At 41.4% G+C, this 16027-nt stretch overlaps 1 protein-coding gene across 7 annotated transcripts in view; it reads left to right on the top strand.

Moving 5' to 3' along the window:
* The window catches only part of TPD52L1 (TPD52 like 1), a 100807-nt gene extending 88136 nt beyond the window's left edge, over positions 1-12671 (top strand). Inside the window, exons 5-8 of one of the 7 annotated variants that reach the window (XM_044249504.1) lie at positions 1819-1833; positions 3451-3489; positions 6694-6754; positions 12012-12671. In XM_044249504.1, coding sequence (XP_044105439.1) covers positions 1819-1833; positions 3451-3489; positions 6694-6754; positions 12012-12140 — 244 coding nt within the window. In that variant the 3' untranslated portion in view covers positions 12141-12671. Of the gene's footprint in view, positions 1-1818; positions 1834-3450; positions 3490-6693; positions 6755-8250; positions 10148-12011 lie in introns of those variants that run through there. The other 6 variants (XM_044249523.1, XM_044249512.1, XM_044249531.1 and 3 more) reach the window with 6 other exon arrangements.
* The last annotated feature ends 3356 nt before the right edge of the window (positions 12672-16027 follow it).

Genomic DNA, 16027 nt, shown 5'->3' with positions numbered 1-16027 from the left:
TATTTCTCCAAATTCAGGAGGCTTTACAAACACCTCTGGAGCCTGTTTACAATACATATTCCAGACTCCACCTCTTGGAGATCATGCCTCAGTGGGTCCTGGATCAAGGAATCTGCATTTGTAACAAGCTCTTAAGTGATTCGGTGTCAGGCGGTCAGGTTATGAGGAGGACCCATGTAACTTAGCTCACCTGTACCCAGGTGTTCTCAGTTACAAAACCAGGTAAGAGTAACATGATCATCAGGTATTATGAAAGTTGTAGAAGAGAGCTTGCCATTGATTAAGCACTCAATAAATGCTAGTTTTTATCCTAAGTGACCATCTCATTCACAAGGTGACCCCCACATGTGGAAATGAGGGAGTGTACATCAGCAGGAGGGCACTGTGGTATTTCGCAAAGATTTTGTTCATTTTGCTAAGAGGACGAAAATGAAGACCGTTCATTTATTCAATATGTTAACACATTCTTGTTCATACACGCACTAGTTGTAACATCAAAGTCGTGTTAACTTCTTTTTCTTCTGTTTCAATGTGGCTTTATTTAGCGTAATGAATGATCTGTTTTCCAGACGTTTCAAACTTTCCATTAATTGTTTCTCTATATAGAGGATACAGTACTTTCATTATAAACTGTGGCTAAAAATACTGGAGACTCAAATAGGGTCCTGTAATATGTTGTAGAGTTTGCAAAATTCAGACCTGTATTTTTCTCAAACTAAAACATCTAACATATATAACTGAGGATCAGTCACTATGAAAGCAATGAGTATTACAAAAAATTTTTAGTTTTCAATTACGCTAGAACAAGTAACATATGGGAAACTCATATTTGAAAATTACTTGAATTTTGATTAGTAAAGATTCTTAACTGAGAAAAAGTAATTTTTTAATTTTTCATTTAAATTGATTTGCCAATTTATAAAACAATAGAGAAATTTAAGAGTTGTATCACATTTTACTTTGAACCCCTTTTTTTAAAATATCATATTATCCTGTATTCTTGTTATTTATACTATAAAATTCCTTTGTACATTCTGGGAAAAAATTTCTGAACTTGTTAAAAAAGATTGCCAGCAAAGTTCAGATACCAGTCATTTTTTTTTTAATTATTATAAGTTAAAACTTACAGATTTTAAAAACTTAGAACTTGTACCAGTCATTTTTTAAAAAATTATTACAAGTTAAAACTTACAGATTTTAAAAACTTAGAACTTGGGCCTTTTAATATGTTAATAAAAAGCACTCTGTGAGGATTTAAATTGATGTGTTTTATAAAAACAAGTCATATTTTTCAAGCTAAGATTCTCATTTTATCCCAATTGCCGTTGACTGCGTCCCCATCACCCCGTCAGGGAACTGCCCCCTCTCTTTCTCTACCTGTAAAATAACATTGTTCACAGCTACCTAACTAAAACGCTTCCTGCAAAGTTAACACGGGGACACATTTATGAAAGTACTCTGAAGTGATGAAAGCTCTTGGAATCGTTTTTGTAATAATGCCAGCATCTTTTTGGAACTTCTCAGTCAATCATTTGTTCAAACCACGTGTGAACAGGAGATGAGGCTCTTCAGAGGAAGCGTGGAACTTCTGTTAGAGTCTAACCCTCTCTCTGTAGTCAGGAGAACAATAGTTAGAAGTGCAGCTTATAACAGGTTGGTACAGTGATTGTTAAGACACATTAAAAATATACTCCTAGAGAGTAATGAACGGAGTCAATGTCATCTTTGCTGTGGGGTTCTTGAGAGGGGGGACAAGGGTACTGCAGTGCTGATACGCTAACTCTGGTCCTGCTCTCTCCTATGCTGCCCGGCCTGCAGGTCTCACTCGATCGGGTAAGCAATGCCTCTAGGGCCCTACCGGCCCCTTGCCGCTCCCTTCCTTCCCAGAACCCACTGCTTTCTTCACACCGTGGGTGTTTCTCAGCCAAAACACTGGGTCTCTTTTCCTGAGTGTGTTCGTGCCCAGGGAGTCACAGAGCGTAGGGCATCTAATGTGTTTGAATTTATTTAAGCATACCGTTATCTCACTTCTGAATCATTTATACCAGCTTTCACTTGCTGAGCAGTCTCTTAGGAATACCTTCCTACATTCTCAGTTCCTCCCGCGTTGGCAGAGGTCCTCAGAACTGAAAGGAGAAAAAAGGAAAAGCAGAAGTTGAGAGATATACGTTTTTATGAGACTTGTAAAGGTAAAATCGAGAAACAGGAAATTATTTTCTCTAGATTGTTGTGTTTTTCTGAACGACTTGTAACGGTTATGGGGATGGTTCACCTTCAACTTTCTGTACCTTGTGAAGTTGAAGAGGGAAAAGTTTACCAGAGTACCACATGCGTTCAGAAGTGTGCAATTTCCGATTAAACCCTCCTTTAGCTGGAATCTTACTGTATACTTTGGGGAGAGGTGGTGGATTTTTTCTTAAGAATACTGCCTGTATTTAAAGGGATGAATAGATTGATAATGCTGATGGATTTCTTTTAGTAATTTCCTTTTTAAATATAATTTCTAGGGAAATATTTGCCTATATTTTCAAAGCGGTGTGGTGTCTAAGGAAGACCATAAGTACTCCCTGAATTTCTTTGTCCTTTTTTTTCTGAGTTCTAGTAAAGTACTGCCGATACTGGTGACCTCAGTGGATGTTGTTGGGGAAGGGTGAGGCGTGTGATCCCTTCCTGTTAGCTTCTTGGGAGGAGAGACGCAGGGATGGTGTTGGAAAGTGTGATGGGGGAGCGCTGTCGCAAGACATGGACCCTTATGTAGGGCTTCCTCCCTCAGCCCAGCCTGGTTTCTGAGTGGAACTCACAAAGGAGTAACAACTGATCCATCAGAGGAAAGATGAGCCAGCCATAGGATCAATAGAGTGAGGAGGCTGGAACTCTTACAATTCTCAGAAATATACAGATGTCCCAGAACGGATGTGGAGGTCCCTGCTGCCGGTTGGACTGTGTGGATTACATTAGCCTGCTATGTGTTTCCTTGAATGTCTTAAGTGAACTACCTATATTCCTCTGGAGAGTTTCTCTACAACAGAATGATTAGCTTTTACCTGCCTTTGTGCCTTCCTAGGGACAACTCTTCCTCTCTCCCTGAAAGAAGAAAGAAGGGAAGGGAGTGGGAGTTGAACCTGGGGAGGATGTCCACGGGCTGCTGGGCACACCTGGAAAAACCAGACATTCTCCTCAGATTTCCTGGCCTACCGGGAACCCACAGGAAGTAAAATAACACCCAACTTGGACAGTGTACTCTTCCTTTATAATCTTGAAAGCTGGATGGGTTGGCCCATCCTACCCAGCGAAAACAAATGTCATCTTGGTGGGGCGGGCAAGAAATACTTCCGACAGTTGAAATTGCTGTTTTAGAACTGGGAGTAGGGAGTTTCTCATGTACTTATGTTGTGCTATCTTCTTTTTTCTTTTTTTTTTTTTTTCTTTTAATCTGCTTTTGCCCTGAAGCTACTCCATTCGCCATTCCATAAGTATGCCTGCTATGAGGTAATGTGTGTATAAATTACTTTATATAATATCAATGCAGAATGTGTATGTATGAAGTATTACTTTTTATTGATAGTTACTTTGCGGAGCTTCCCCCCCCCTTTTAATATGAAAGGAAATGCATTGACCTTACTGACCCAAAGACCTTACTGTCTTTCCCGACAGCCTTCAGGAGAAAAGCTAGACAGTTCTGTGGAAGTAGGGTGTAATGGCTTCAGCTTCTTAAGTCCAGTGTCTCCTGATTTGTGTGACCTGAGACATGTTACTTACCTAGCTCAATCTCCATTCTCTTACCTGTTGTGTGACACAAAGTAACCTGTGTGACGCACATTCTTAGCTTAGGGCCTGGAGCCACCACACCTCGAAAGGCAGAAATACGTGCCTTATTTCAGCAGAATTAAATGCAAGCCTGGGAGAAGGGTTACATTGAAGGGAACAGCAGACCGAGAGGACTACAGCAGTAGAAAGGAAACCACCACGATTTTTTAAGGTAGATGTTAAGATGAGGAGTTTGTTAGGCAATGAAAATGTTATTAAAACCACTAGCTGGATGAAAACTTCTGAGAAAGACATTTCCCACTTTTGGTTTCTGTAGCTTAGTGAGGCAATCAGATAAAAGCACACGAATAGTAAAAAGGTATGGAAGAATGAATGTCAGATTGCAGGGGCCAACGGGGAAGGGTCAGGAGATGCAGACTGTAGACCAGCTCTGCCAAGGATGAGCTTTGCAGCCTTGGGAAAGACATCTTACTGGTATCAGTATCTTCATATTTAAAATAAGAAGCTAAAACCAGATTTACTGCTCTTCCCATTGCTCTTGCCCTGGACTTGCGTTGTGGGGGATGGGGGGGGAGCATGAGCCTTCCAGGACCCTTCCCTGCTTCAGTCCAAACTGTGCCTCTTCTACCTGCTTTAGAGTATGTATTGTGGTGTGATGTGTTAGAGAGGGGGTTCGGTTGCTCTAAATGGTTTGAGACCACTACAGCCAAGTTCTTTCCAGGGTTGTTTGTAGCTGTAGTGACCTGATTAAATCTGAGTGGACAGTTTCTCCCTGTTCTCCAGTACACCGTCTCGTGTAACTGGATTAGAGGAATGTCTGCTTTACTATCCTGAGGATGTTTCTTCCACACTGAGGTTATATGGTTACTTTGGAAATTTTAGCCACCGTATTTGATTTCCCTAATTTGGTGCTAAATAGGGAGCACAGATTCAAGATTACTTAGTCCACCTTTGAATGACTTGCACCCCTTAGCGTAAAACACTCCGATTGAAGAGTGCAAACCTGCAGCTCTGAGCTTCTTCATTTGTCTTTTTTTTTATTAACTACTTTTTTAAGGATTCTATTTACTGATTTATTTTGTCAGAGAGAGAGAGAGAGAACACAAGCAGAGGGAGAAGCAGGATCCCCACTGAGCAAGTAGCGTAATGTGGGATTCGAGCCCAGGACATGGGATCACAGCCTGAACCAAAGGCAGACGTTTGACCAACTGTCTGTTAGCTTTTAAGTCTGGGTGTCCAAAGAAGTTCTTGCAAAAAATTAACACAGCTTTGCTTTGTGAATCCATCTAGTGGCTTATGGGTCAAATGTCGTCCTCATAATCTTGCCTGAAACTAACTTAAAAAAAATTTTTTTTTTTCTTACTCATCTAACATATACCCATGAACCCTTCAGCTGAACTGTCTGGCCAGGGTTGGTGTCACTAATCAAGGACAGGCAGGCACGTGAGCAGGCTTGTCCATATAAAACCTGCAGTGGAAGTAAGGGGCCAATAAATACATAAACTGGAGTCACTGAGGTAAAAATTCACTAATATTTCATCATGAAACAGCAATATGAGGGAGGATTACTCATAGAAATTTGACTCCTGCTTGAGTTGTTTACAAGGTGTGGTGTCATCCATGGGCTCTCTGAACTCATCAGGGTGAATCTCTACAGCAGAATTGCAGATACCTTGCTGACCATCTGGAGTGTCAGAGTCTCTGGAGGTAGTCTCTAACAAAGCCAAATTCAGTCCAAAACGTATTATGGACATTAGTTTCCTCTTGATAGTATTAGAGCCGTGCTTCATTCCACACCATACAAATACCCATCTATTACACCCGTTCTCCCTTAACAAAATTCCTCTAGGCCATTCGTCCTATTTCATTTCACCTGCACTCAAGAGTGAATAACAGGTGGCTTATCAAATAACTAACATTCAGTTGAATTATTTGACCTGAAATTGATGGCAATCATTGTTGCTGAAAACTGACATGGATACAAGATTTAAGATACATTTTTAGTTCCTTCTTGGCTCCTGTTTCATTTGCTGGATCTGGGGATATCCTTTTTAATGGTGATGATGTCGTGAAATCATGTCATGTGGCCAAATCCAGTCCAGGAAACCAAAACGTACTAAAAGGAAGCACCTAATTCTTAAAGTAACAAGGTGATGTATACAGAGTGTTTAACATAATGAATGAGTCACCAATAAATTGTCGATAGACTGCAAAGATTTTGTAGGTAAGAGAACAAAGGTGTATCCTCTTCAGGAGGAAGAATAACATGCTCATAACACCATTTTGACCAAGCGTTAGACAAGTAATAGGTATATTTCAACTTAAAATAATAAAAGCATGGACTCCCAGAAACACTACTTCATGGAAATTGACCAAATGATTACTTTTTAAGGCATGGAAGAGAAAAATTCATGGACCTTTTTTGTTCCCCCTTGAGTTATTTCCGAAATAAATAACTTCAAAATTCCAAGTGGGAAAATTCTAACATGACATTCTTCAGACAGACTCTCCATTGCTCACCAAAAACAAACAAACAAAAAACAAAACAAAAAATGAGTTGGGGAAAAGGAGTGCTACAATAGAAACAGTGAATTAGCAAGTGACCAATTAAGCTATCACTCCTTTGACTCATTGGGAATGATTTCCAGTGCACCTTGGAATTATTACGGTGGTGTCATTAACAAATGCTGTCCTGTTTATTATAGGAATCATTTACTTAGAAAATTTCCATGTCAGGTTATGGTTTGTGGCTCTGACCTAGCAGAAAGGAAAACATACTTTAAAAGCATGCTTGTCGTAGGTGGAGAACCGACAGCTGGCTCTGGTGCAGAGATGATGTTTACAGTTGAGAGCAGAAAGCCAGGCAGCTCGGTTGCTAAGACAGCTGGGTCTTTGGAGCTGACCTCTCTTTTTTTGTTATTTTAGGAATTCTCCTACTTTCAAATCATTTGAGGAGAGGGTTGAGACAACTGTCACAAGCCTTAAGGTACAGATGAAGTGAATTTTGTGTCATGGGGTCCCGTGAATCAGGACAGCTTAGTCACTGTGGTGGTTAATTCTGAAGTGGGACCACCAGCATTCGGGGCAGCCGGGAAGGCAGTCTGCCCAGAGTCTGTCTTTTTCTTCACATCTGAATCTGTCTGTCAGTCAAACTGGTATTGGAGAATGTTGATGGATCCTCACAGAGTTGTTCCTGTAAACCATTCGGGGGTGATGACTTGTGAACATGAACTGGGGTGTGTGTTCACATCTTTGCAGGCTTGAACTCTCTTGGGCTGTCCTCTCCAAAACTGGTATGTGAGAGAGGATTGTGGTTAGGATCGAGGGTATGTGAATTCTGAATTTAGAGGATAAGTGGAGGGTCACCCACAGCTCATAGACCCTCTGGTTTGCACATGGACTAGCAAAAACGAACTTGGCCCCCTGCATTGCACTGCTTCCCTCCTCCGGTCAGCTACCCCGACTCGTTTACTCCATTCCCAGACTGAGCGCAGCACAGCATGGTGATCAAGGAGGGAAAATCAAACTGAGTCACCACGAGCATTCTTTTGCAATAACACATTCAATCCCAGGTTTTCAACTGAAAATATGCCTGTGTCATGGGAGGTGTTAAACAAAAAAGAACTTCATATTGGATTTGTCATTTGAGTGTAGTTGAGTTCATCCACAAAGGAAGAAAGTACAAATAAAATCAGTCTAGTCCCCAAATGCACAGAACTTCCAAAGCAGGAAAAGTCTTTGAAATGACTAAGATTATTTTTTTTAAAGATAGCAGTTAAATGGTGACTTACAGAGTCTTGATATTCTTAGCGCTATTTTGTAGACAGTCCGTTTCCGTATTTCCTTATCTGGTAAAATGAAGAATGCAGGTGATCTTGAAGCAGAGCAAAAGCGGGTGGGAGCACGTGCTGATCACCCAGCTGCTGCTGAAGGCTCGCCCCCGTGCGCGCTCATGAGCCCGCGAGGATGGTGGGCATCCCTCGCTAGGGCTCCCATGTGCTCTGATTGTGACTTGGAGAGTCTTTCCCCTTAGGGGCGGTTCGTTCATACAGTCTCCTACTTCTGCTTTATCGGGCCTGGGATTTGATGTTTAAGGTGCAAGAATGAGATGATGACTCAGCATTTCCCAGGCCTTGCTTTCATTTACCAACATCATTGCTTATTGAGTATCTGGGGACCCCTAGGAGCCATTGAATTGCCCCCACGTAGAGGGAAAACTTTTCATAAGGAGGGATGCGCAGGGCCTTGAACATTTCTCCTGCTAGAGTATCAAGTTTCAAAAGAAAGGGTTCAGAAAATCCTGGGAGTTAATTTCTCAGCATTTAGTTCTCAGCCTTAGAGAGTGGAGGGAAGATAGATTTTGCTGCTGATTAGACCAGTTCTGACATAGGAGAAGTTGTACTTTTTAGGTTTTCTTTAGAAGAAGGAGATACGAAGAAGCAAAAGAAGAATAAAGAACAACCTATTTCGCTTTGCTTTTAGGAAGCGCTGGTAAGCTCACAGCTCACGTGGCGTTTTAGTGTTTGATCCAGCACCCTGCGCTTCTCGCTTTTCTCTCTTCACTGGGACGGAAGGTGTAGAGCCCGCCTCCGCCTTCAGACATGAACAAAACGAACTCAGCCGACCAGATCCTACCCTGTGTCAAGACTTCCTGAAAGTGGATTCAGTGTCTGCATGATTATCCCCGCGGTTTAACAAGACTCACATCCCACCCACCTCCTATGTCACAGCCGATGCCTACTTCCTCTTCTTCTGCCCACCCAGGCAATGGAGAATAAATAACTAATAATTGTGCTTTGTATAAAACTTCCCACTCACTCAGTCACTGCAAATTCCTCATTCTTTTTCTTTCTCCAGGCTAAATAATAGATGTTTAACCCTTCTTTATATATATTTGCCGCATAGTTTTTTGTTCTAAATTTTCTTCAAAATTTCTATAACGTTCTTCAATTCTGGGTCCCAGGCTGTTTCCGGGTGACTCACAAGTCAGTAAGGATGAATCAGTGAGGAAATGCCTCATGGGTCTTGTGCTGCGGTTCTATCACACGTACTGTTTTAAGCCCAGTTTTAAAAAACATCGCTCAAAAGGAATCCTATTCATATTTGTATCTATTAGAAATAATGTTCTGCTGGGAAGGGAGGTCTGTTCTTGCCATCTCCTCACACAGTCTGTCACACACCTTGTGGGATTTATACCCAACTGATTGTTCTTCCTTTATACCCAGTTCTGTAGACAACTTGGTTTTCCAGGAAAATTTTTCCATTTCATCACCATTATATAAAATTTAGTCCTATTTGCCTTGGTCCTTGTAATACGTCACTGTCTCACCTGAGGACTCGCAGCTGGTTTCACCTCTGTGCTCAATGAGCATACTTTCTCTTGCCTCTAAAATAAACAAGCATAGCAAGAACAAGCTCCTATGAAACCATAATGTGTTGTGTTTCACCATGTTCCAGTGAATAAGGAGCAACTACATCCCTTCCAGCCGTCTGGTCAGTCAGCCTTCCAGCCATTCTCTGAACCATGGCAAGCAGACCGTAGTTCTAGTGCACCTATTTTTGAAGAATTCTTTGCAGGGCCTGACTTAGAATCTTAAGAAAAAGATAAGATATATTTATGACTTCTTTGTGTCTTCTCAACGAGCCATATGATTATGAGAGATTAGGCGGCCCAACTCAATAATTCAAATAGAATTTTATGCAACCAATAATCATAGTTTTGGGGATAAAGTGGCAAATGCCTGAATGAAGAGCCGTAATGAAGGGAAGGGTCCAGAAAAGGTTTATTGTTCACATCTTTCCCGAAGCAACTCCTGACCTCAATAATTGCTGTGGACAGTCATTCAACTCACGTCGTTAGGAAACCCCTTTATTCCACTCAACCCTCTCGGTTAGAAAACCCCTTCACTGTGCTCCCTTTTTTTGCCAAATTGCTTTAATTCAAAACGATTTCCTCTTTTATTTTTCTATTTTGAATTGGAAAAGATCAAGAACTAGGAGAAGAGAAAGCAACAAAGCCCGAAAGAAAACATCAGTGATTGGTATTCACTTGATTCAAAACTGTGTGTGACTTCTACTGCAAAACAGAGTGCAAGTACAACAAAGAGGAGAATGGGATCTCTTAATAGAGTAGATTACATTGAATTGATCTTGTTTCTCTCCAGAAAGAAATAAACATAGTGAAAAGTCACATAGTTGAAAGCAATCCCTGCTTCTTCCCAGTGCTGGGATGACAGAGGAGGAATCAGTCAGTGCTCAGTGTCCGAGGTCTGCAAATCAAGGCCTGTGGGCCAAATCCAGCTAGCTGGCTATTCTTGAATGGCCTGTAAGCTAAGAATGGTTTTTATATATATTTTTTAAGATTTTATTTATGTGGCAGAGAGGGAGCGATCACAAGTAGGCAGAGCAGCAGGCAGAGAGAGAGGGAGGAGGAAGCAGGCTCCCCGATGTGGGGCTCGATCCCAGGACCATGAGACCATGACCTGGGATGAAGACAGAGGTTTAACCAACTGAGCCATCCAGGCACCCAGGTTTTTATATTTTTTAATGGTTGAAAAAAATCAAAGGAAGAATGCTATTTTGTGACATATTAAAATTAAACTACGTGAAATTCAGTGTCCATACATACAGTCTTCTGGAAACACAGCCATGCTCATTCACTTAAGGGTTATTTTTGGCTGCTTTGCACAATGGTTGATTTGAGTATTCGTGACAGAGAGTATGTGAATCCTAAGCTTAAAATATGTATTATCTGTCACTTTCCAGAATAAGTTTCCTGACCCCAAGCAGAGTGGAAAATTCGAGTTAGGAATTGAATTTAAAGAGGCAGAGAGAGATTTTAGTGACAATTGGAGAAAAGCATATGCTTGTTTTGGAATGATTTAACTGCTTTTAAAACCTGGTTAGGTTTTTTAAAGGGCAGACCAGGCAGTAAGTGGTTATATCCCCTAGGATGAATGGTTCTGTGAGTGATCACTTTGGTGGCACCAAGGAGTAGACAGCACTTTGGGAATAGCAGCATTTTCTATTTTGTGCCTTTCTTTTCCTCAACATGTTTTTCCATATTGGTAATGGCTAAGGGAAAACCAATGTGACATTAATAAGACTTGCATTAAACATTAAATATTCTGTTGAAGGACTTTTTGAATAAGGAATTTTCCAAAACTTTTTAACAATGTTTCTTAATATATTTCTTATAAATTTATTTCTTCCTGATTTTATTCTTATTACCAATAAAAAGCTGACATAAAGGGAGTCCCCTCAAGCATCATAACTTTGTATTTCAAGTCAGGATAATCTTTTAGGGGCAGCTGCCTAGAAAGATGTGAAGTAGCTAGCGCTTAAGATTGCAATCCCACCTCTCAGAACAGAGACCAGAAAGCATGTTCAGTGGAGCTGCTCAGCCTTTTCAAAAGCCATTTGTCAGGGATCCAGATAGCCTTTCTGAGTCCCAGTAGAAAGCCTAAATTGGAGTCACTTAAATATGTTTATACCCTTTTTAAAAAAAGATTTTATCTATTTGACAGAGCGAGAGAGGGAACACAATCAAGGGGAGTTGGGGAGAGAGAGAAGCAGGCTTCCTCCCAGCGGTGAGCCCGATGTGGGGCTTGATTGCAGGAACCTGGGATCATGACATCAGCCTAAGGCAGACCCTTAACTACTGAGGCCACCCAGGTGCCCTATACACTTTTTTTTTTTTTTTAAGATTTTATTTATTTATTTGACAGAGATCACAAGTAGGCAGAGAGGCAGGCAGAGAGGGGAGGAAGCAGGCTCTGCTGAGCAGAGAGACCCATGCGGGGCTCCATCCCAGAACTCTGCGATCACGACCTGACCGGAAGACAGAAGCTTTAATCCATGGAGCCACCCAGGCGCCCCCCTATACTTTTTAAGTTGAGGGAATTTATCTAAAATCCGGTTCTGTTTTGATTACATCTGTTCTCGGGGTGATGCGTAGACGAATGCACAGATCTGGATATGCTCCTGAAGGAACTGAGATTTTTAGATGTTAGGAGGAATGAAGAGAGCACCGCTAAAATTGTACAGAATTGAAGTTTTGGGTCCCATCCCAGATCCCAGTATGAATGGCATGCTAACTACTCTGCTAAAGGAAACCAACTTCTCTACACCCCTTTACGTTCCCTTTCAAGAAAAAAATTATCCCTGAACTTAAGGAGTACTCCGTCTCACACAAACATTGCAGACCTGATGAACTAACTATGTTTCCATATCTGCCCTTTCAGACGAAAGTAGGCGGGGCGAACCACGGCGGAGGCAGCTTCGAGGAGGTGCTCAGCTCCACGGCGCACGCCAGCGCGCAGAGCTCGGGGGGCGGGTCCCGGCGGGCCGAAGAGGAGGAGCTGCAGTGCTAGGCCCGCCCCCTGCAGCCGCCGCGGAGTCCCGGCCCCGCCCAGCGTGCTGGCGGCTGGGCCGACCAAATTCCCGCCCGGAAAAGCCCGCGCCTTGGTGTTCTTCAAATGGCCTCTCCATGGAGTTTAATAAAACGATTTCCATTTTGTATCTGTGTTAATGATAGACCACGTGACCATCACAGTCCGTATCCGTAGATTGTCATAATTTAAAATGTCCCCACTCGAGCAGATGGGGACAACAATTGGTTATTACCCTTTTCTTTGTGTAATGATTCGGCGTATATTTTCCAATCTTGTAGCTATTAATGATCGGTTTTGGTTTTCGCTTGAATTCCTTTATGATATGCATGTCTTTGAAGGCTTAGAGTGAACCCTTCCAGTTCGGTCAGGTGGGTGGGATGGAGTTTTTTCTGACCTTCTAAAGCAACCCGGTGGACTCACTGCAAATTTTATCAAACTGCTTGTGATCGCCCTCACTTGCATCAATTATGTATGTTTGTTTAAGCAATTAAAATGATCTGTTTTAATGAAGACTTTGAATTCTTAATTTCTTTATATCTTCAGGGCTGGTAATGACTTTAGGATGGTAGCTATGAATCTGCAGATGCTATTTTATTTTATAATTTTAAGATTTTATTTGAGAGAGAGAGCACGAGCAGGGGAAGGGGCAGAAGGAGAGGGAGAAACAGATTCCTCGCTGAACAGGGAGCCAGAATCCAAGCTGGGGTCCTGCCCCACTGTAATGCTATTTTAAATCAACGTCTACTGCTAACTTGGTGACCATTAAAATGTGTTAAGTAATTACAACCTCAGCGACCCTACCGATTCTAAAATTCTATCTACCTAGAGTAGTAAACTTGGGTTAGGGAGATCTGAAAGGGGATGGTCAGAAAATAGGAGAAACCGAGCTCTGCTTCCCCTTCCATTTTTCAAATTGCTCACATGAAGGAGAAAAGCCTCATATTAATACAATCAGATTTCTGCAGGAATTTTTACCTTCCACAACATTCCCTTCTCTTTTCTTCTAAATGGCGCCATACGTTTGTTACTAGGTAGCAGACACACATCCTATAGGTACAATTTTTAAATGAACACAGAATTGACCTATTAACTTAAAATAGCAGTTTAATATATGTATATTATATAACATATAATATAAATGCTAGCTTTTATTCATGGTTTAATAAAGCCAGTCTGAAAAATTCTATTCAGATTAATGAAGCAGGACAATCCACACATCTAACAAAAAATCAAGCTAGTTCAAAGCCACATAATCTCTGAGGCTTGTAATCTTAACAGAGACAGGTATGGGGCTATTATCTTGAACCAGAGTGGACAACGAAGCCTTGCCAGTGGGATCACTGGCATTCTCCCTAATTTAACCTTCCAGCATGTTGCTTGAAGCCAAACCCTGTCCAGCAGGTTTGTAATTTGCTCACCCACTGCTGCATGTGGCTGTCAAGCTCTGTGCTTAGTTTGCCTTTGCCTAGTGTGTTTAAAATGGTCACCTGTAGAAACTCGCTTCTTGGCCACGTTCTTTTTTACTGCACTGTATTAGAAAAAGCAGTTACGTTGCTCTACACAAGTATCTTCATTCACCAACCGATTTCTGCTGAGAAGTCTCACCTGGAAACATAGTATTAACAGTGGACAGAGAATCAAGATAATTCGTGTTCGTGTCTCAAAGCTTCAAATACGTTTTAGCCTCTCATTTTAAACCAGTCTTCAAAACTTTGAATTGCATCAGTTTTATAAAAACTATATTTGTGTCAGCTCTATTAATTGAAAGGGGTTTTATTATTATTATTATTATTCACTCTAATCTGGGAGATAAGGGACCATGACATACAGTGTGTGAAGCAGTCCCATCACTCCAGTCGTCAGTAGGTGGGTGGTCTTAGCACAGACATTTCAGTTCCTCACTGTCTAATCCCAAGAGCTGTTTGTTTCTCCCTTACTTTGCCTGTGCGAGCTCCTCCTGACTTGACTTTCCCCTCTTGTGTCCCGCTGGGCTCAGTTCACATGCAGTAGTTTAAAGTGTTCCCACAAGTGCTAAAAGTATTTGTACACCATGGGCTTAACCATTTACAAAAAATCACAAGGACTTCAGGTCAACAACATGTATAAAAAATTTTATCACAACCTCCCAAAATTATATCACAACCCCAATAACCTAGAATTCCAATGTGAATTGTGATTACAAAATAAACGGGCTTAAAAAAAAAAAAAGTAAGCATTCCTGTAATGTAACCATTTGCCACTTCTTAAATAGTGTTGCTTGATGGTAAATACTCATAAATTTATGCTTCAACTTTATCTGACAACTCCCATCTCATGAGGACTATGACTCTGGTAGGTCACGGCAGCAAAGCAATCTGCCTCTTACTCTGAATTACACATTTTACAAAGCTGCTCTTGAGCCACAGAGAACAAAACAAACTGCATGCTTTATCACAGAACGTCTTGACAAACCATGCCATTCACAGTGGCCAACATGAAGAGGAAACACGGGAAGTCTAAGCTGCTGCTCAGTCGGTGTTCACTGTTCCAGAGTTACACGTCGCGCCCAGAAGGCGGCTGCACTTCACTGCAGAATGGTGCATAAGGTGGTTGTGAACTTGAACTGCAACACCCCCTCTCGCTTATCAAATTCAAGGGGGGCAGGTGACAGGAAGAGGACGTTGCAGTCGGGTGAAGAAGTGATTTTCACACGAAATGTAAAAAAATGACTTCAAACCTGGTAGTTGGATACAATTTCAAACCGTAATATTTGGTAACATCTTATGGTTATTCGATAGTTCATACCATGAAGTATATGTATCAAGGCAGTAAAAATACGATAATCCTAAGTCCCCTGTGGGAATCATCCCAGTCTCACTTAGAATATGAAGACTGGCAAACCACGTAAGTAAAACTGTGGGGTACAGAGGCTGCTTTTCCGCACAACCTCATCAGTCATTCATCACAGAGTGCATTATCACCACCAGACTTGAGAGGAGCAGGTTGGACATTCTGTTAGAATTGACATTTTTCAAATAGAAGGGCACTGAGACTTATGTAACAGCTGGTGAAATGCCAGTCTACAAGGAAGAAACAAGGAACTGTTTTAACAAAGAACACCCCCGTCCCACCCCAGTCATCTCCCCGGCCTGAGCTGTGCCCCCTCCATCTTCCCCTGCGGCCCTGCCTTTCCACTCTCTCCTTTTGAATGGGGTAGTCTCTCTTCCTCGCTGCAAGGAGGTAACACATTCTTTTTTGTGGAGTTCAAACCAATAATAATTTTTTGTACCATATCCTAATTTAAGGATTTGTTATCAGATCAATTCCAGGCAAGGAGCATGTATCTCCCAAGAGGAAAAAAAAATTTTTTTAAGTGATAATTTATCGATTTGGCTAGTGAATTCAATAACTACCTTTTTCTATTGCTCTTCATTGTGTTATTAAATGGTATTGATAGCACCATTACATTTTCTCTTCTTAAACCTATCACCCCAGTAAGGAAGATTTAGAACTAAGTATAAACTTGGTAGGTCAATGGAAAACGGAGATAATGATGACCAGTGACCAGCCGTATTAAGTCTGACCCAGTAGAGGCTTCCTACTGGGAATTTATGAAAATTACAGCAGGCAAAACGTCCCAAGTAAAGCTTCAGAGCCCCAGAAAATCTTCTGGTTATAAATATTTGAATTTTTATCTGTGATTATTTTATGGATATATGTTTATGCCAGGAGAAAAAAAAAAAACTCCAAAGTTCTGATATTATGCAACGGTATGTTGAAGCTAAGCAGCATGGCTCTATTCAATGCAGAGTAGCTCTACGTACATGTGTGTTGCTTCTGAAAAGATCATGCACTTTGCTTCTGGCAGATTGGGTATCCATGGATAC

This window comes from Neovison vison, chromosome 1, assembly GCF_020171115.1.
Source record: "Neovison vison isolate M4711 chromosome 1, ASM_NN_V1, whole genome shotgun sequence".
Taxonomy (NCBI): domain Eukaryota; kingdom Metazoa; phylum Chordata; class Mammalia; order Carnivora; family Mustelidae; genus Neogale; species Neogale vison.
The sequence above is the reverse complement of the archived record's forward strand: the minus strand, read 5'-3'. Positions and strand labels throughout refer to the sequence as shown.